The sequence below is a fragment of the Helobdella robusta genome (assembly GCF_000326865.2).
Source record: "Helobdella robusta unplaced genomic scaffold HELROscaffold_61, whole genome shotgun sequence".
Taxonomy (NCBI): Eukaryota; Metazoa; Annelida; class Clitellata; order Rhynchobdellida; family Glossiphoniidae; genus Helobdella; species Helobdella robusta.
The window spans coordinates 366,622-388,423 of NW_008705338.1; the positions used below are offsets into that span (position 1 = coordinate 366,622).

Genomic DNA, 21,802 nt, shown 5'->3' on the forward strand with positions numbered 1-21,802 from the left:
GCACCCATGGCTTTATCTGAAGCATCTCAATCTAAAATAAACGCATCTTCATCATTAGGTAAAGCTAATATTTCAGAACTGATTAATTTTTCTTTCAATCTATCAAAAGCAGTTTGACATTCGTGCGTCCATTGAAACTTGTTACATTTCTTTGTCAATTCATATAACGGAGCTGCTATTTCTGAAAAATCTGGTACAAATCGTCTGTAGTACTGGCACAAACCTACAAACGCTCTACTTTGTTTTAGTGTAGTTGGTACTGGCCAATCTTTAATTGCTGCAATTTTAATAGGGTCCGTTCCGATCCCTTTATCACTAACTATATAACCTAAACAGCTAACTGATTTCTGCATTAAATGACATTTCGACGGTTTGAGCTTTAAATTTGCCTGGTGCAATCTTTGAAACAACAGTTCTAATCTTTTTAAATGTTCGTTTAAATTTTTACTAAATATGATTATATCGTCTAAGTAAACTAAACAGGTCTCAAAATTTAATCCTATCATGATATTGTCCATTAATCTTTGAAATGTGGCAGGGGCATTACAAAGTCCAAATGGCATTCTGGGAAATCTGAAGGTACCGCAATGACAAACAAAAGTGGTCTTATTTCTATCTTTAGGATGAACTTCAACCTGATGATATCCTGATCTTAACTCGAATGAACTGAACCATTGGGATCCAGACAACAAATCGAGACATGAGTCTATTCGAGGAAGTGGATACACATCTTTAATCGTTATTTCATTTAACTTTCTATAATCTACACAGAATCTATAGGAATTATCTTTTTTTTAACTAATACTAAATTAGAAGCCCATTCGCTCTGACAAGGTTCTATAACTTTTTGCTGTAACATCTCTTCTAACAAATTGTCAATGATTGGTAGATGTGCTCTAGGTTGCGGTCGCAATGCTTGGCGAAATGGTCTGTTTGCCCCGGTATCAATTTCATGTTGCGTTACATTAGTTCTTCCTAAATCAAACTCGCTTAATGAGAGAATATTTTTATACTTCAGCAACAACTTTCTCAAATTACTACGAACATTATCTGGAACACTGGAATCATCAACTCATCAACTATTGTTTTTATAGTCTCATCATATTCTTTGGTGGGCTTGTTATTCGATTGTTGAACTTCATCAACTACAACTACTTTATGTAATTTGGTGATTACTTGATCCTTAGGTATTTCAACTTTTTCATCTGATATGTTACATACTCTAATACTCGTAGACGTACTCGTAGAATTTATTGACATCAATTAATGATCTCGCAGTTAGCAAATTGTTTTTGATTTTATTTATGCTAGTTGACCATGCTGTATTCTGTCCTAAAGGCTTCAAATTTGATTTTTCTATAAACGTCTGAATGAACATTTCACTGCGGGGTGGGATGACAGCTGTAACTTTCGAAATGCATCTTATATCTGTTTCTTGTCTAGATTTTACGAGATTGTAACCTTTTCCGTTTATTTCAATACTACTCCTTCCAAAGTTCCAAATGCAGTTGTTATCATATAACCAATTCTTTCCTAAAATTATATGATCAACGTTTGGTGACACATAGAAAGTTGTAAGAATCTTCTGATACTTAAGTTCTAATGGCAGTGTAATTGTTCCGTTTACAATTAACTCCATGTTATTAACTGCATATAATTCTTTATTACTTTTCAAAATTTTCAAATCATCAACAAATTTCTTTGGACAAAGATTCACATCTGCACCACTATCTAGTAGACATTTTAAATGTTTGTTTCTAAATACAGCTTCTAAATGAACTAATGCTTCCTTATCATGGTTACACTTGAAGGGTGTTTTTACTGTTTGTACATTTCGATTTAATCTCGTCGTATTTTTGCAACTACCAACATTTTGTCTGAAGTTATTAGTGTTCGCTTGACTGAAGTTTCTATTATTTTGCTGGTAACTACTTTTTCTTTGGTCAATCGTACTGTTGTTTCTGATAAAATTATTATTATTTCCAAACTTATTGTTAACATCTTTTCTCTGACTGTTATTTCTGTTTTCAAACTTATCTCGTTTAATCTCATCAATCATGCTGAACAATTTTTCTATTTTGTTATTCATATTTGTAATTGGATCATCCTGTTTAACAACATTGGATTTCTTATCATCAAACTCGTCATTATCTTGAACTATCTGAATTAAAGATCTCGAATGACTTCTCTTGCCATCATCTGATAAAACTTTATATTTTTCATATAGCTGACATACTTCGTCTAATGTTTTTGGTTCTTTGTCCTTTACATAGAACATGATTTCTTTATTACCAATAGCATTAATTAAATGTTTTACTGCAAACTTTTCTCTCATGCCGTTACTTAACTCTGGATAGGATAGTCTTGATAGTCTGTTAACTTCCTGAGACACATCTCGAATGTTCTGACCTTTTTGTAATCTAAGCTGCGATAAACTATACTCGTGTGTTTCTGAATAGTTTGATGGTCCAAATCGTTTAAACAACAGCTCTTTAATCTCGTTATACGTGACTGTGTCAATATCTGGCAATTCGTGAAATACACCTCTTGCTTTCCCATCTAGTGCATGCAAAAGGGATAGTGCTTTTTCCTGTGATGTCCACTTATTTACTTTTGCGGTTATTTCAAATTGACAAAAATACTCAGTTATATCTTCTGAGCCATTGAATCTACTAACTCTCCACTCTTTAGTTTTACTAAAAATTCTATTATTTACATTTGCTTCCTCATCTGGCATCTCACTTTGCCTAGGATGTGTTTTGCGATTTGGCATAGTGCAACTCAAATACAAATCTTAATACTATCAAAATATCAAATGTGTGCAATTACTCGATAATGTAATAAAAATGCAAAAAAAAAACAAGAAAAATTGTTATATTTTACAACGAGTTACTCAGTAAATCAATCGTAAACTAAATTCGATACTTCCAAAACTGAAGTAATAATTAAAAGTAAAATGGAAACCTCGATAACTTGAAAAATAAAATTGTTATTCGAGGCCCCACGTTGGGCGCCAATTGTCGGAAATTTTAAAATAAATGATAAGGAGATTTTTCAAATTATGACTAAGCCCCACGTTGGGCGCTAATTGTCGGAAAATCTATAAAGGAAAAAAATTAAAACAACTGGTGGTGTGAGATAATCTCCTCCTCTATCTTGACTTTGAATCCATGATCGGCGAGTCTGGTGGTCCAATCTTCAAACATCTGTGCTGCATTCTGCTCAGGCGTGGCTGTTAAAACGATATCATCAGCATATATTAAATTCCAAATGTCACCAGTGCGTATCAGCTCTGATTTCTTCCATCACAGTTATAAAAAACAGTGGACTGAGAATCGAGCCTTGGTGAACTCCAACGCTGATGTCAAATGCATTTGTGTTTCCAGGAGAGTCTTAGTATTCGTATACATTTCCATCACAAGTCGAACAAGGTATTCTGGAATGAGACATAATTGGACAATATTTATATATATGTGTATATACATGTATTTATATATTGTCGGAAATTTTAAAATAAATGATAAGGAGATTTTTCAAATTATGACTAGGCCCCACGTTGGGCGCTAATTGTCGGAAAATCTATAAATGAAAACAATTAAAACAACTGGTGGTGTGAGATAATCTCCTCCTCTATCTTTCTCAGGGAATATTTTTTATAGTCCGACAATAATTTTTGTGTATATTTTTAACGTGAGTTCGACCAGTCCTGTGTGGCACTGGGCTTTTTCGAATTATATGATTTTACTGAGTAACACACGAACGCGTAAAGAAAAATATTCGATAACAATTTTATTAATCGACGGAAGTAAATAAAAAGGAATTGAACTAATGAACTTTATAATAATGTAAATGAACAAACTGGAATACAGGAATTAGAACTTCTTCTTGTTGGGTCTTCGACTTGGGATATGTTTGTTGCCGTTTAATCGTACAACCTCGACGTGTGTAACCGATAGTGATGTCGATACAACTCCAAGAAATAAATGAAATGAATGTGGAAAAATTACAAAAATCGGAGCCTATGGAAATTCCAAGCTGCGTGTGAAACTATACCAATGAGTATAGAATCCAGCAAAAAACCCTAGGTCCACAAATAGCACAAGAAACAAAACAACGAGGCGGATTCGTTTTCACAGAACCCAAGGCCTGTTTTCACTGGGCCTGTCTGTCAGTCGGTCGGCTTTCGCACAACCCTGGCCTGTTTTCACTGGGCCGTCGAGTCTGATCGGCTTTCGCACGAACAAGGGCCTGTTTTCACTGGGCCTGTCTGTCAGTCGGTTGGCTTTCGCACAACCCTGGCCTGTTTTCACTGGGCCGTCAAGTCTGATCGGCTTTCGCACGACCAAGGGCCTGTTTTCACTGGGCCTGTCAGTCAGTCGGTCGGCTTTCGCTTAACCCTGGCCTGTTTTCACTGGGCCGTCGAGTCTGATCGGCTTTCGCACGACCAACACAAAACAACAAGAGTCAGAACAACACTGGAAACAAATTGTGTGACTTTAGTACGCGTGCGAAACTATGCCAATGAGCATAGAGTCTCGTACCAAATCCACTTTTGAGAACTTAAGACGTTTCTGAAACTATGCCAATGAGCATAGAATCACGCATTAAGTCTCTTAGATACCAGAATAGGCACTGATTACTCGAAGCTGCCTAACTGGTGAACCCAAGGTGAACTGGTGAAGAAAAAGTAGTTTTTAATCAATTGTCATCTTATTTAAACTCTAACTCCTTACTACCTGTATCTCAATCTGGTTTCAGACCTGCTCACAATTACTGAAACTTCTTTACTCAAAATACATAATGATATCTTTCTCTCTAGTGACAATAGTAATCTTACTTTTCTTCTTGCTCTTGACTTTTCCTCTGCCTTTGATACTGTTGATCATACTATTTTCTTAAGGCTGCTAGATCTTTCTTTTAATATTACTGATTCTTGTCTATCTTGGTTTTCTTCTTATCTCTGTAATCGTTTTTCTTCTATTGTTCTCAATAATTCTACTTCTAACTCCTCTACTCTTACTTTCGTGGTACCTCAGGGTTCTATCCTTGGCCCTTTTCTATTTATACTCTATGCCTCTGAACTACCTCGTTTTATTAATAACTTTTCTTTCTCTAGTCAACTATATGCTGATGAATAGTTTTCGTTTTCTATAAACACCTTTCAGACAAGTAGCTTGGGTCTAAACCAATTTTAATGAGGTTACGATGACCTCTCCCACCGACAAAGGAGACCCTTGGCGCTCGTGTATCCTACGTCCAATGGACGAGCCTATAACCGGTAAGCCGCCTCTTTCGTGTTTTAATAATCAACCTGTATTGATGCTGGAGTGTCTGAGGGGCCCATGGAAAGACGTGGGTCAATACAGCCTAGTTTCAGCTGAGTCGCAGATGTTGCCAAAATCGACCAATATGGGGGTCACAATAGGGACTCCGGCTCCTATTTTTTTCAGGGTTAACTTAGCCTTTCCTTAAGAAGGTAATAGCAAGGCAACAATGGTCTTATTTACAGAGGCTTTCTTCTGACTACTCTAACTTTGGCCAGCACAAAAGAAGATTTAAGCTCTCCGTGTCCGGCATGCGTGGCGCTACCGTCTTTCACTAAGCCGTTGCCCATCGACTATGCCAGGGTCTGGAGTATATATATATATATATTTTACAATATTCTATAAACTCTACCGAATGCTTGGCGCCAAGCATTCGGTAGAGTTTATAGAATATTGTAAAAATTATGGTCTATTACCAACATATATATATATATATATATATATATATATATATATTTATATAATATATATATATATTGACTCTTCAATTGTCTCTTCAAAGGTTACCGATTTCAAAATACCAGGAGAGACGTATTGGAGTGCCGTCTGCGATGAGAGTATTGGCAATATGAGACTAAGATGTTTAACAAATATGCTGAGTAAACACGTAGAGATTTGATTTGTTCTTTAGATTTTATAGGTATGTTGAAGTTTTTGTAGATATGATTTTTAACGTAAGATTTAAAATTTTGTTAATAATTTGAGCGGTGACCGGAAACCAGCGCAACATGGGAAGGAGAATGAAGGACTGAATGAAAGAGGTTTGTCAAGAACGAATATGGCAGTTTTATTTTGAATTGTCTGTAATTTCAAATTAAATAAGACTTAATGTTTAATGGACAATTATTGTTTGTGGGTAGCAAAGGGGAAAAATAAAATAATTCAAAATTTTCAGACATTTTTTTAAAAGAATTCTTTTTTAAAATGTGAAGTGGCAAGTCATTGTACTTGATTTCGATTTTGAAAAATAGATATACGGCAATTATGGCGCAACAAAGGGTAAAACTGCAAAGATTGTCTAGTTGTAGTCAGTCGAAACGTATCACTGTCCATTCATTTTTTTCTTAATTTAATAAGTTAAACTTTGCTGTTTTTTTCCACTTTAAGATAAATGCGCATGTTAATGGAAATGAGATATAAAAGTGATTCTAACATTTGTAGCTCCCTATAAATTCAAACTTAAATGAAATATTTGTGCTACTAAAAATGTATCCAAAACCAATCATATCGTTTTTAAACATATTAAGAAATAAATATTTATTTGAATTTCTAATGTTCGGTGTTTTAAAACTTTAATTCTAATTTTTATCGATAGATTCCTATCTAGTGTGTAAATATGCTTTCAAATTTTTGCTCAGCGATGGATTTCAAAATTTATGGACTCAGGTTTATCCAAATTATCAGGTAAATATTAAAAAAAACCTTATTCAAAAAGATATAATGTTTGATATCATATTTTAGGAAACTTTTTTCGGTGATATTCAACCGATGTCTCCATTGAAATCCATGTCAAAGAAAAGAAACCTGTTCAGGAGATTACGAAACATTTTAAATGTAGATGTTGATTGCACTGTAGTTTCTCGGTGTGAAATATCAAATAGAATTACATACTATTTGTTAAATGTTGACAAAATTTCTCATATTTGAAGTATTTTATTTGTAACGGGTTCGATATTAATTAAAACGCAACAACCGATATATTATTAATTGTCCTTTATTAAAACCTAACTAAATAATTAATCAAGTAAATCAAATTAACGAAAATGAAGCGATAAAATAACCAACTTTACTAATGTCAACTCCGGCACAAGAACCACAGAAAAGAAAGAGGCTTAACTCATTTGTGCCAGCTATTTATAGGCATGTCGCAGGGCCGCAACTTACTCACGTGACAACTTATTCAATCATTAGCAGCGCACGGTGCTCTCTCCTAAGTAAGCGCTCGTACTTTGTGCTAGTAGCTAACCCACGTGACCATGTAATGGAATCATCACACATACAAAAATAAAAACTAAACAAAAATCAATGTTCGAAAATGCAATAAATGTTTCTCGACTTTTATATCCTGGAGAGAAAATTGGCAACATTACGTGAACCTGGGCGGTAACAGAATTGTGTATCATACTCTTGAAGAGCCATATCCAACGTGTAAGTTTTGAACTTTTTGGTGTCGATTCCGTCAGGTATGTTTTAATTAAGGTCTGTAAAAATTTTGATTTTGGATAAGCAAATCCATGATCGGATTTTTTGAAGGGCCCAAACTGAAGTGGTCTTTGTGCCTCTCTAACTCGGGCACTGTGTGGTCCGACATTGGTACAGCTTCGCATCTGATGTTGTTGGTGATGTTTCTCACCACTTCTATTCCTTGATAAATCTGATCTTTCTGAGTCCTGTCTGACTCTGGTCATATAATTCATTGGGGGCATGTTCGAGTAAAAATGAGGCTGCATTTGACTGCTGTGATGGAAGCCTGCTTCCGAACCGAGAGGGGCTCAGCTCTGAAATTCTCCAGTCTCTGATACTTGCTGAGCCAATTCTTCAACCTGCCATCGACCAGCACATGCTTCCTTGAATATTTGAAGAAAGCCCAGGACTTCTCCAGGCCATATAACTGGCCATTTTGATAATCGCTGATAGTCTCCTCTTGGAAGTGCTCAAACAAGTCAGGTAGAAATCTTTTCCCAAACCATAACTATAGAACCGAAACAAACATTCCATGCCATACCTGAACCATTCATTGGCATCCTCAATGGCAAGTTGCCTGAACTCCTCGTACATCTTTTGGTGAAAATGGTGACGAAAACAAAATGACCAAAAACTAAAAAGAGTGTTCATTTCTGTAGACTGCCCGATCCCAACCTTACGACGATCCTTGAGGCATTTGGCTCGGTAAGAATTATACTTGTGCCAGATGAAGTTGTTGTCCTTCAGTAGCTCGTGGGATGGGTGCTCCAACGTTACACACACCACTGACAAGGTTTCTGAAATTGTGTGACTCTTTTTATCCTTGAGTTTGTAGTCGACGATCCATCCGACGTTGTCCTCGACGGGTGGGTTCTCACAGTGGCGGGTCTTCTTCTTCCTCGGCGTTTGTAGATCAGCTTTGACAGCTTCTTTCACAACTGGATAGAACCTCGGATCATCATTGTTCACTCTCTTTGGTGTCCTCGGTGGATTGCCAGGTACAGGAAGTATGGGGATTTCTGTCGGCAACGATTGAGCAATTTCATTGGTTGTCGATGATGCCAAGGACGAGTGTGTTGACGGAAATCCTATTGAAATTTGTTTTGATGTCGTCGGCTTTGCAGGAGTTTTGAGGCTCTCCGGAAAATTCTTGGCATTGGACGATCTGGGTGGTAGAGTCCCACCAGAAGATTTATGATTATTATTTTTTTTAATTTGTTATTTCATCATTAGTTTGTTTTTGATGTTGTTGCGGTTACTTTTTCAGCTGTTTCTGCTGTTGATGTTGTTTTTGTTGTGGTCTTTGTGTTTCTTTGTTCTTCTCGCAACGCATGACGTTTCTTGTGGCCGTAGGTGTATTTCTACTTTTCCATGTACAGCGCTTCGCAATGTGACCGGTCTTCCCGCAAGAAAAACATCTCTGTTTGGATGAAACTATATTGTTGTTACGAACAAGAATTGTGCGCTTAGCCCTTTTTAGTTACAGGGTGGTGAATAGTTGAACCGGGTAATTGGTAGTTAGATTTTGTTAGAGGTGATTCGAAGGACGTGTGGCCATTTATATTTTAATTTTTGGAGTCTAAGAACAACTAATTTTTGTTTTGCGTCGACATTGCTGTTAATTAAATAAAGTTAATAATAAAAAAACCAAACGTTGTAGTTATTCTTTTTGTCATAACTTAAAAGAACTCGTAACATTTGGCGACTCTGACGTTAGGACTAGCAAAAGTCTAATAGAATGAAATATTAAAATTAAATTAAAAATAAAATAAAAACGGAGTTGTTATGACATTAAAATAATTAAAAACCTTTGAAACTGTGACATTGCAATTAATAAACTGAATAAATGCATTGGCATCGGTTGGATTAAAAACTGTTAAAATCGTCATAAAATTAAAAGGATATAACATCAGTAGTAGCGTCATCACTTTGTCTTCGTCAACATCAGTAGTAGCGTCACCACTTCGTAAGCATCAGTAGTAGCGTCATCACTTCGTCTTCGTCAACATCAGTAGTGCGGTTTTATACAAAAACTTAAGAAATGTCATCACTAGCTCAATTTACAAAGTCTGCAAAAGACCTTGGACTAACCGGTAACGAGGCTATGAAGTTCATCCAGCAACAGCAAGAAAAGGACTCATAAAGACAGGAAAAACAACGTATGCATGAACTTGAAATGCAACGGCAACAGCAAGAAAAGGATTCAGAAAGACAGGAAAAGCAACATATGCATGAACTTGAAATGGCCAGAATACAACAACAGAGAAATAACAATAATAATCATTTTGATAGATTCCATCAGTTGAAAAAAATGTTACCTTTTAACGAAGACACCTAATGTATTGATTCGTATCTGGCAAGATTCGAGAATTGAGCCGTGCTTGTGAATTGCCAGAACATGAATAGGCTCGAAGTTTGTCAGGACATTTGAAAGATAGAACCATTAACATATGTATACAATTGAATGAACAGGGCAAAAATCAGTACCCAATTGTGAAAGATGCTCTTCTGAGACAATTTGGAGCAACTGAAGAAGAAAGAGAAAAAAATTTTTTTTTCTATTTCTTGAAAAAGTGTCCCTGATCATAAAGATGATCCACGTCTGTTTGTGACAAATATGACAATGTACTTCGATAGATGGTTAGCCATGGCAGATGTGAATCAAACATATGAAGCAATTAGAAACTACATCATACTTGACACAGTAATTAATGCATACAGTGATCAAGTCCAAGTATTTGTGAAGGAACGTTGCCCTCGAACCTTGGACGCATTAACAACACTGATTCGGCTATACAAAACAGCTCATCCAAACCAGATATTATCCAGGCCAACTACAGTACAAACAGCATTTTTCGCAACAACTAAAACTAACAATTCGAGATTGAAAACCAATGTTGAATATGGAAGAACGGACAAGAGATACAATGGACAACAAAACACAAAAAAAGTAAATGATAATTCATCACCATACTGTGAAATTTGCGGAAAGAATAACCATAGAGCTGACAATTGCTATTTCAGAAATTCCAACAAACCTCAAACTCACAATACCGATACAACTCGAAAATTACCAATGCAGTATAAGCCAGTGAATAAAGTTTTTTTTTGCAGAGATTCAACAGGGCGATGGTAAACTAGAATTGTTCACAACATTTGTCAACCAACTTAAATGTACTGCACTAAGAGACTCAGGTACAACCACTTTATTATTATATCAAAATTATGTAGAGACGCATTCATATACTGGAGAGTATGGAAACATTAAAGATTTTAAAGGTAATGTTAGTACACACCCAATAGCAATAATCTATATTGATAGTCCTTATTTGACAGGATGGTACAAAACATTAGTATTAGATCAGCCTCTGGACGGCACTGACTTGATTATTGGAAACATCACTGATGTCAAAGATTGTACAAGATCTGATGTCATACAGTGGCAGAATAACCATGAAGTAAACAGGTCCATGGTGATTACCACAGCACAGAGTAGAAGAGAAAAAGGATCTGGAAAAACTAAATCAAAACTATATGCAGCCACGATTTATTGCAGAACAAACTATGTTGGGGGTTGATGATGAGGATGGAGTTGATTGTAACAGTGATGAGATGAATAAAAATAATAACAGCAGTGATGAGATGAATAGAAATAATAACAACAGTGATGAGATAAATAGAAATAATAACAACAGTGATGAGATGAATAAAAATAATAACAACAGTGATGAGTTGAATAAAAATAATAACAACAGAGATAAGATCAATAAAAATTACAGCAACAGTGATGAAATGAATAAGGATAGTAACCACCCAAATAAGCTGAGGGATAATGAAAACATAAATAAATACTTCACCAGTGGATATGGCAAACGAACAGTTGGAAGATCCTTCTTTAAAAAAATTGATTCAGCATCGAAGAAAAGATCCAAATGCCTTGATCATGAAACAAGAGTATGGAGAACTAGCTAATGAGTGTTCAGATGTTTACTATTCATATGGCAAAGCTTTGTTGGAACTTCATGGATTGGAATCCACAACTCTTGGAAACGTTTTGAAAAGCGATGATGAAAATGATGATGATGAAAATGATGAAATCAAGGAATGCAAAGATAAGAATGATGACAACAGTTCGGCTCATAGTGGGGCATCGAAAGGATTGGTTGATGAAGAATGTGAAAAGTATGCTAATGATAAATCTGCTAAAAACAATTATGGCGAAGAATCAGTAAAAAAAATTGAGAAGACTTTTGAAAATAATTTTGCAACAACAGAAAAGGAAACCCTAGCTATTGTTTATACTATAACCAAACTCACGTTACTTGATGAGATGCGAATTTGTGGTGTTTTCAGATCACGCACCACTTATGATGATCAATAGCAACAAAGTATCCAATCCAAGGATTACCAGATGGGCCATGTTATTGACAGGACTTTAACTACAGAGTACAACATGTGTCAGGAAAGAAAAATGTAGTTGCTGACACGTTGTCCAAATGTGGGGAGAGTAAATCCAAGGATGCAGAACTGCTACATGGAACCACCAGCCTCACGTGGGTTGGGGGATGTAATGAATTGTGCGCTTAGCCCTTTTTAGTTTCAGGGTGGTGAATAGTTGAACCGGGTAATTGGTAGTTAGACTTTGTTAGAGGTGATTCGAAGGACGTGTGGCCATATATATTTTAATTTTTGGAGTTTAAAAACAACTCATTTTTGTTTTGCGTCGATATTGCTGTTAATTAAATAAAGTTAATAATAAAAAACCAAACGTTGTAGTAATTCTTTTTGTCATAACTTAAAAGAACTCGTAACACTCCTATACATCTGGTGTTCGTATTTTCGAGTCGATGGTATCTGTCAGACATATGTGTAGTGTTGCTGGAAACTGTCATGTTCATGGCAGCTTCATATTTGTCGATCGTCTGTGCCAATACGTCATGACTCATCCAAAAAGCCGCTTGTTCTTGTGACAAAATAAATTCCAGTGTATGCCTTGATATCAACTCTTATTCTATCTATCTATCTATTCTATGCAACTATTAATTTCATTGCATCATCTAATCCCATAACGTTACGGCTTTGAAAATAGTGGTTTAGCGTGCCATATAATTTTGCCCCGAAACTTATGTATGATTCGCTATTCTGTTTTCTCAGGGCGAAGAATTTATCTCTCAATTTTGTCGGGTTTAACTTGAACTCCTGCAAAATGAGTTTATTAATTTCACCATGATCATTCAAACTGTCGGCAGAAATAGTATGCAACCATGTTTTGGTCTTTTCGTTCAAACTCATTATCAACAAATTGGCTTGAATTTTTCCGTCTACGTGATAGTTTTGGAAAAATTTTTCTACATGTTCAAAGAAAGCAGGAATATTTCTGGGTTCTAACGGACAAGTTCCTATTAGATGTTTTTATGACTCCGCAAAGACTCTTTCTCGCTGTCTGGCCATCTCTGCTTCTCTAAGTTTATATTCGCTCTCATTCTTTTCTCGTTGTCTAACAATCTCCGCTTCTCGAAGCATATATTCCATTTCTAACTGTTTTCTTTTGTATAAAGTCAATCCACTTACAGTATCTTCCGACCTTCCGACACAGAGCCCTCCATCGCAATACTGCATGGAGATTCAACGCTGCATTCAAGATAGCAGTCTAAAACAACAATGGCAACATAATCAACATAATCTAACAATATGTATACACACACACACACACACTAGAGCCCTGCGCGGTTGGAATTTTCAAAAACCGCAACCGCACAAAACCGCAACATTTGAAACCGCAACCGCAGCGCCGAAAACCGCACCGCAACCGCACCGCAAGAAATGAAAAACAACATTAATGCTTTTATTGACATTATAAATCACAACTATCTACATCCCTGTTTCGATCTTGTTTCAACACACATTTGGCTTCACATTTGTTACAACAGATAAATGATGTAGCCACGTTTTTAAAATAAATTCTGCTAAAATTTTTCCAAATTTCACTTTTAGAATTTTCTTGCGCTATTATAGAAACGTTTTCGCTTTTGGACAGCATCAATTTAATTAAAAATTCTTTATCAATTACATCTACCTGTGGATCAACTTCAACATTTTTTACCTCGGACATTTTTATAAAATAATCGATAATTAACCACGCCGTAAATAAAATAACTACTTCTTTCAAAGTAAACAGGAAAAAGAAAATGGTTGCTTCAACGGCTTCCAAAGATATTAAGATTTTTCAAAGACAATATATATATAAATTATTTCTAGGGATGCACCGAAGTTCGGCCCCGGCTCCGGCCAATTTCCGGATTTAGGGCCGGATTTAAGCGTCTATCGGCATTTAAAAATGTTATAAATAGAAAAAAAAATTTCATTGAATTCAATTAATTTTTTGTCAATAAGTTAAAAGCTAAGCATACATGACACATAATAACAACATCACAAATTGTGAAATGAGCTGGACAATTTTCTTTGTGCTATAACATGGGTTATGCATAAATTATAAGCTGATCTTTGTGCAAAAGAACTTGTGCACGTGTTTATACTATATAGTTGTATATGACGGATCATAAAGCTACATAATATATATGTATATATATATATATGTATATATATATATATATATATACATAATCGCATTATTTAAGAACATGGTATGTTAAAGGTTAGGCATACATGACACATAACAACAACATCACTAATTGTGAGGTGAGCTGGACAATTTTCTTTGTGCTATAACATTGATTATGCATACATTATAAGCTGATCTTTGTGTAAAATAACTTGTGCACGTGCATACATGACACATAATATTAACATCACTAATTGTGAATGAGCTGGACAATTTTCTTTATGCTATAACATGGGTTATGCATAAATTAAGCTGATCTTTGTGTACAGAATTTGGCGTATCACACAGCTTGTTCATATATCTAAATTAATTAACTATTTGCTTGGTGTTATTTTTTGATGTTCAACATGTAGATAACCGTAAATGTGAGTATTTTTTCTAACGTATGTAAAATGGTAACTAAAATCCGGCCCCGGCTCCGGCCGGTTTTTAAATTTTAAATCCGGCCAAGTCCGGCCCCGGCCGGATTTGAAAAACCTGAATCCGGTGCATCCCTAATTATTTCAATGATAATGCAATTTTTAGAATGTCATGGACGAACAAAAATATTTAACAAAATTTTTGCGGTCACCGCGGTTTTGATAAAAAAAAACCGCGCCGCGGAAAAACCGCACATTTCAAAACCGCAACCGCGTAAAACCGCATGATTTAAGCACCGCAATCGCAAAAAACCGCGGTTGCGGTGCGGTTTTTGCAGTTTAAACCGCGACAGTTTAAACCGCGACAACCGCAAACCGCGCAGGGCTCTAACACACACACATCACATACACATATATATATATATATGAAAATAATATATATATATAATATATATATATATATAATGTGTATGATGCGTGGTTTGCACGCGTATTCATATACGCTGTGTGTGTTTGTCGTTGAGGTACCTCACTGACTAGAAGGCTTACGATGCATAAACAGAGTGGTGCTATCAAATCTCATTTGGACTCAACACACTCAATCACAATTAGCCGTAAAATCCTCGACAGCAACACCAAAGTAATATACCAGAACAGCAACTACACGCATCTTAAAATTGCAGAAGCAGTCCTAATCGACATCAATAAACCAAAAATAAATATACAACAAAAATTGACAACCTCACTTCCAACCCGGCGCTTAACCAACAACGAAAACAAAGAAGTAATAAAAACTAACATCGTAAATAGTGACAAAGAAGAATATGATGCTATCGATGAAGAAAAGGAGACCAAAGTAGATGACCAGCCAATTAAGAAACCAGAATCCAAGACCCGTCTTCACTGGGCATAGAATGACCATAGAATCCAATGAGCATAGAATCACGAATTAAGTCTCTTAGATACCAGAATAGGCACCGAGTATTCGAAGCTGCCTAACTGGTGAACCCAAGGCGGACTCTTTTTGAGAACTTAAGACGTTTCCGTGCCAGTGAGCACAGAATATCGAATTAAGTCTCTTTGAGACCAGATAGGCACCGATTATTCAAAGCTGCCTAACTAGTCAACCCAGTGCGGACTCTCTTCACTTCCACACTCTTCCAAGATAAAGAAGCTCTATATCATTTCGGGTGTTTTTAAACATAAAAAATTTCCAAGGTATATCCAATTAATCAAAAAAAAAACTACTAATTAAATTTTAAAATAATTTGTAATAATTTATGACGTCATCTAAATTGCAAAACAAACAAAAAATCGTCTTGTCACCTATCGAGTAAATTAACTTGCACCATGCCCCTTATTGAGTGAATAAATTTTGCGTTGAAAGACTTTGAAGTATTTTTAGTCAGTATTATTTCATAATTCTGACACTTTCCACCAACCCCTCTTTCTGGTTACAAAAAATAAACAAAAAAAAAATAAATAAAAACAAAAATACGAAAAAAAAACAAATAAAAAAATAAACGAAAAAAAAAATTAAATTAAAAAAAAAAAAAATTAATAATAATAAAAAAAATTGTGCGCATAATGATTATAGGAAAGGAATGCCATAACCAATGAGGAGAAGGCACGCATTTCGTCCGCTTGCAAAAATCATGTTTTGTTTTTCTTCTGTCGAGTACATAAAAAAAAAAATAAAATAAAATATGAATCAAGAAAAAAAACAAAACCCCCATGACAAAGAAAACATGCGAGTGTGGATTTGTGGCGCAAAAGCCTAGGCATCTGCATAGACATAAGAAATACAATTGTATGGGGAGGAGGGCTAATAAAGCAGACTATCCAGCACAGAACGAAAGTGCGAGGTCAAGCGTAGATGATCAGAGGGTCGTCCCCAACCTCAACAACGACGTTGTGGAAGAACGGATGTGCAGGCGTTGATCCGGGAACTAGGAGACATTCCTACTTTTGAATTTTTTTTAGTTTGTTCTAAAAACTGTTTACAACTTCATTCCTAATAAAAGTTTTTAAAATTTAATATGGCGTCTGCTTTATTTTTACTAAAGAAAGATAGTTTAGTAAGTAAGACGCGTATATAAACGTAATAATGATTCATTGTATGATGTACCATTGAATGATGTAATTTGCAATCCGACACCAATTTTATACGTTGTGTGCCAGTTGCCGAAAAAATTGTACAGTTCAAATAAGTCTCTATATAATGGCATATGCATAACAACACAAACAGAATTAAGTTAAAATTAAACAAACACAGGAAACGAAAACATTGTTTTCATACATGCTTCAATTTATTTATGTGTACGACAATGGTTTTATAACCATTACACTTCTTAATCTAAAAATTTACATTACTTATTTTCTTTGAAATCATGTAAGGACCGTCATATAACTTTGTCCACTTAGGATACTTATTTTTAGAGCGCTTTGGATTATAATAATAAACCATTTGTCCTTCTAAAAATTGTTTATTCTTTACTCTTAAGTCATAATTATGCTTAGTTATTTCCACTGATCTCTTCAAATGATCTCGCACTAATTCAAATGCTTGTGTTAAATTTTCTTTCTGTTCCTTCACAAATTCGTACATTTGCTTTGGTGATGACTTCTCCGTGTTATATGCTAAATCAATCGGTATTGTCGCTTCTCTACCATGCATTAGGAAAAAAGGTGAAAATCCAGTACTACTCTGCACTGTTGTTCGGTATGCAAACATTACGTATGGAAGAATTTCGTCCCAATCTCGATGATTCTTATTTATCACTTTTCCTATCATTTTATTGAGTGTTCCAGAGAATCTTTCTACCACATCATTCGTTGAGGGTTTATAGGTAGTGGTACGGATTTTATCTACGCCAAGTTGTTCACAGATATTTTTAAATAACTGAGATTCAAAATTCTTACCTTGATCAGTTAGTATCTGTTTTGGTAGTCCGTATCTACAAAATACATTTTGAATTAATTTATGAGCAACATAAGATGCATCTACGCGTTTCAAAGGAATAGCTTCTGTCCACTTCGTGAAATAATCGATAACAGTTAAGATGTATACTGTGCCTCTACTCCACTTTGTTGATTCCTTGTTTGTTTAAAATAAATACTTAGTTTTATACAATCTTTTACTTCGTTAAATATAACACTTTTACGTCTTTTCATTATCGATGATTCCTCTGTTTCTAAATTTTTTTCATGATTTTTTCATCCTGGTCGAAAGCGGTTGACATGTGATTCTTATAATATATTACTGTTATTTTTGTTACTATTGTTGGTTGCATTGTTGTTGTTGTTGCTGATTTTTTGTTCTTTGTCTTCTATTATTTTCTGAATCATGAAATTTTTATATCCATTATTAATGGGTAGTTTAGTGATTCCATATAGTTCTATATAAAAAGCAAGAGAACAGTTTTGTAGATAAAGTAATAGTAGGAAGATTGAAATAATTATTAAAACAAATTAGTTCAAACTTAGAGGTATCACTTTTAAGAAATATAGAGGTACCTCAAGAAGTAATTGAGAGGTGTAGAGTATAAAAAAAATTAAGAAACTTGACCTTGAGGTATACTAAAATCAACTGAAGAAGGAATAGAAGAAATTTTAAGAAAACATGAGAGCAACGATTATGAAGATAAAAAAAAACTAAAAGAGACAAGAATCATTGACTTTTAAGACTGTTGAAAAAGTTTTAGTAAGTTTTTCTGGGCGGCGTGATGGCTCAATGCTTAAAGGCGCTTGGTCTTGCTATTGCTATGACTGGGTTCGAATACAAAGAGATCCCCGCCTATCATATGCAATGTGTATGATGCGTGGTTTGCACGCGTATTCATATACGCTGTGTGTGTTTGTCGTTAAAACCCCTGAAGCAAACGCAGAGAGAGAGAAACTTTAAACCTTTTTACCTTTAAGAGACCACGATCGACGGTATCAAAAGCAGAGGAATAGTCAAAAACAACAAGAAGAGTAAGATTTCTAGTATCGCTAGCAAGAAGAATATCATTATAATATTTAAGAGTAGTTTTAGTACCATGAGCAAGCTTAGAACCATATTGATTAGATGGAAGTAAGGGGTTTAAAATTGAGATAAGAAAGGAATTGCTGGAAAACCACTTTTTCAAGTATTTTTGAAATAAAAGAAAGGTTAGAAAAAGGTCTATAATTAGAAACAGAAGAATAATCTAAAAAATGTTTTTAGAATAGGTTTAATATTAAAATTTTTAAAAAGATTAGAAAACATAGAAGTTGAGTGAGAAAAATTAACAAGATTAAGAATAATAGGATAGAAAACAGAAAAAAATATCAAGAGAACCCTACTAAATGACATGGTACCAATAATTTAAGAGAAATGAGAAATAGGATCAAAGAAAGATAAAAACTTTTAGTAAGCTTAGAAAAGATAAAAGAAGAGCCAGAATCAAAATTTCTAGCAGTAGAATATAATTATGATGTTGCTGAACTGAGAAAGAAAGATCAATATTCTAGTTTATTTAGTGCTGGTAAGAAATGATCAAACGTTCAATTAACATGGAAAACGAGTCAGACGTTTGTGACATTTGTATCTTTATATATCTAGTATCTTTTGGACGATGGTAAAGTAAAATAAACGGAGATATCGTAACGCACACTCGTGTTGAATTGAATTTATATTAAATAAAAGAATATCCATGAAAGAAAATAAATAAAAGAAAATCCATGCAAGAACAATACCAAATGTTATCATTGTAAAGAAAATCATACAACATATAACAAAACCTGCAAAATCTATAAAGAACAAAAAGAAATCATCAAAACAAAAATTGAAAATAAAATCTCCTTCCCAGAAGCAAAACAACTAATTAGTGAAATGAAACAACAACAACAAACAACAATTGCAAATATAGTCAGAAACACCATCCAAAAGATAGACAAGGAAGTCACATGCAATCTAATTTATGCAGAGCCACTTATTAAGATAAACAAAATTAAAAAAAAAAAACCAACAAGACAGCACTAAACCTAAAATAGACAATAAAAACACATCACAATTGGCACACCAAAACACGGACACAGAAACAGAAAAAGTTTTCATCACTCTGGATGAAACAGAGGAAGCTTGTAACAATTAAACCAGAATAAATAATGAATATTTTTCTAATAAAGATGAATAAGTCCAAAAGTACAAATGACAATAAAAACAATAAAAAAAAGAAAATGTTAAATTGCTGCAATGGAACATAAGAGGTCTCTCGAGCAACTTTCCGGAACTTCAAATTCTAATATATGAGCAGAAACCACACATTATCTGTCTCCAAGAAACTAAAACAAATCCTAATAAAGAAATAAATATCGAAAATTATGTACGATACTAACCCTAACCCTACACGATCCAACCCTTCAGGTGGAGTAGCAATTTTCATAAATAACAAAATAACAGTCACTCATCAAAATTGAAGAAAATCTTAATTTAATAGCAGTTAAAATTACAACAAATAAACCACTTACCATTTGTAATATGTACATTTCTCCAAACTCAGTATTGCAAGCTATTAAAGATATTCCACGACCACGATCCTACTTGGGGATTTTAATGGCCATAACTACCTTTGGGGAAGTCAACAAAATAATAGACAAGGTAAAAATATAGAGAAGTTAATTACAAGAGAGAATCTATGTCTAATAAAACCTACAGGCCCCACATATTTCAATGTCGCCTCTTGTACATTTTTCACGATAGACCTGACCTTGGCCTCTCCAAGCATACAGGAGGATATCATTTGAAAAGTTAAGCAGGATCTTCACGGAAGTGATCACTACCCAATATTAATTGAAATAATTAACATACACAACAAAATAACAAACAGTAGTAAATTAAACTATAAAAAAACCGATTGGATAAAATTTAGAGAAACATGTTCACATATTTTTTCACAGTGGAGGGACTTAGACGATATTTCGATGGAAAAATGGATTCAAATAATAAAAACATCATTAGAACAAACAACACCTGTAATAAAAAATAATAACAATAAGGTTTTAAACCCATGGTTCAACAAAGACTGCAAAGAAACCATCAAAAACAAACTAGAACATCTTAAAAAATTCCAAAAAACCCGACAATTAATAACTTAATTGAATATAAAAAAGCAAAAGCTGAGGCACGTAGAATAATAAGGCAGGAGAAAAATTTTTGCTGAAATAGATACGTAAACAATATAAAAACTACCACACCAATAGCAAAAATATGGGACATGATTAGGAGAATAAAAAACAAAAATACTGAAAGTCGAATAAGCCATTTACAATACCAAAGAAAAAGTCAGGAAACAGATGAAGAAATAGCCAACACACTAGCAAATCATTTCCGGAATAAATCCTTAATGACCAACCATAACACAACCTTCATAAAACATAAAATGGAAAAAGAAAAAACACCTTTAAATTTTGAATCTAATAACATCAAACAATATAACCAACTATTTTCAATAAAAGAAATTAAAGAATTAAAGACGAAATAGAAAGCAGCACCAACTCTTCTTCTGGCGAAGACCAAACTACTTATGAGGTATTAAAAAATATTCCGATCATAGCAACTGAAAACATGTTAAACATCTTCAATAAAATCTGGACTAACTCAACAATTCCACACTCATGGCACCATGCCATTGTCCTCCCCTTTAATAAGCCAGGCAAACCAAAAGAAAACCCAGATGGTTATCGTCCAATATCCCTAACCAGTTGCGTTAGTAAAATCTTTGAAAAAATAGTTAACAGAAGATTAGTCTGGTACCTTGATAAAAACAAAATAATATCAGAAAAACAATGCGGAGGAAGAAAAGGAAGATCCACTCTGGACCACATAGTCTCATTGGAAACTTTCATAAGAAGAGGTCTTGCCAATAATGAGCAATCTATAACAATTTTTTTCGACGTAGAAAGGGCGTATGATACTACGTGGCAATATGGGATAATGGAAAACCTCCATAAAGAAGGCCTCAGAGGACGCTTACCCAAATTCATACAAGGAATCATCTCAAATCGTACTATCCAGGTAAGAGTCAACGATGTGCTATCCAAAGTAAACCACCTAGAGATGGGTATACCACAGGGAAGTATTCTATCACCAACTCTATTCTGCCTAAACATCAACACAGTTACGGCGATCATCCCAGAGAACGACCATAACCATAAAAGATAATTAATAACTTCTAATAAATTATAAAAGATTTGACCATAACCATAAAAGATAAACATATTCTTTGAAAAGCATTGAAAAGCAGATAAAAACGATTTAAAAGACATAGATAAGGGTCGAAAGAAAATGG

At 34.5% G+C, this 21,802-nt stretch overlaps 4 protein-coding genes across 4 annotated transcripts; 2 read left to right on the plus strand and 2 right to left on the minus strand.

The window, feature by feature from the left end:
- Positions 1–1,222: 1,222 nt before the first annotated feature.
- HELRODRAFT_180362 (hypothetical protein) lies at positions 1,223–2,773 on the minus strand (the record flags this gene model as incomplete). The annotated part of the gene is made up of 1 exon (XM_009029677.1): positions 1,223–2,773. The coding sequence occupies one exon, from the start codon at positions 2,771–2,773 to the stop codon at positions 1,223–1,225; it is 1,551 nt and encodes a 516-aa protein (XP_009027925.1).
- Positions 2,774–5,205: 2,432 nt separating this feature from the next.
- Positions 5,206–5,943, plus strand: HELRODRAFT_180363 (hypothetical protein; the record flags this gene model as incomplete). The annotated part of the gene is made up of 2 exons (XM_009029678.1): positions 5,206–5,451; positions 5,827–5,943. 2 exons carry the CDS (start codon positions 5,206–5,208, stop codon positions 5,941–5,943), a joined length of 363 nt encoding a protein of 120 aa, XP_009027926.1.
- An 862-nt stretch (positions 5,944–6,805) lies between these two features.
- On the minus strand, positions 6,806–8,841 carry HELRODRAFT_180364 (hypothetical protein; the record flags this gene model as incomplete). The annotated part of the gene is made up of 5 exons (XM_009029679.1): positions 6,806–6,848; positions 7,613–7,724; positions 7,868–8,102; positions 8,184–8,673; positions 8,768–8,841. 5 exons carry the CDS (start codon positions 8,839–8,841, stop codon positions 6,806–6,808), a joined length of 954 nt encoding a protein of 317 aa, XP_009027927.1.
- A 1,284-nt stretch (positions 8,842–10,125) lies between these two features.
- HELRODRAFT_180365 (hypothetical protein) lies at positions 10,126–12,449 on the plus strand (the record flags this gene model as incomplete). The annotated part of the gene is made up of 4 exons (XM_009029680.1): positions 10,126–10,640; positions 10,831–10,981; positions 11,389–11,690; positions 12,311–12,449. 4 exons carry the CDS (start codon positions 10,126–10,128, stop codon positions 12,447–12,449), a joined length of 1,107 nt encoding a protein of 368 aa, XP_009027928.1.
- Positions 12,450–21,802: the final 9,353 nt, after the last annotated feature.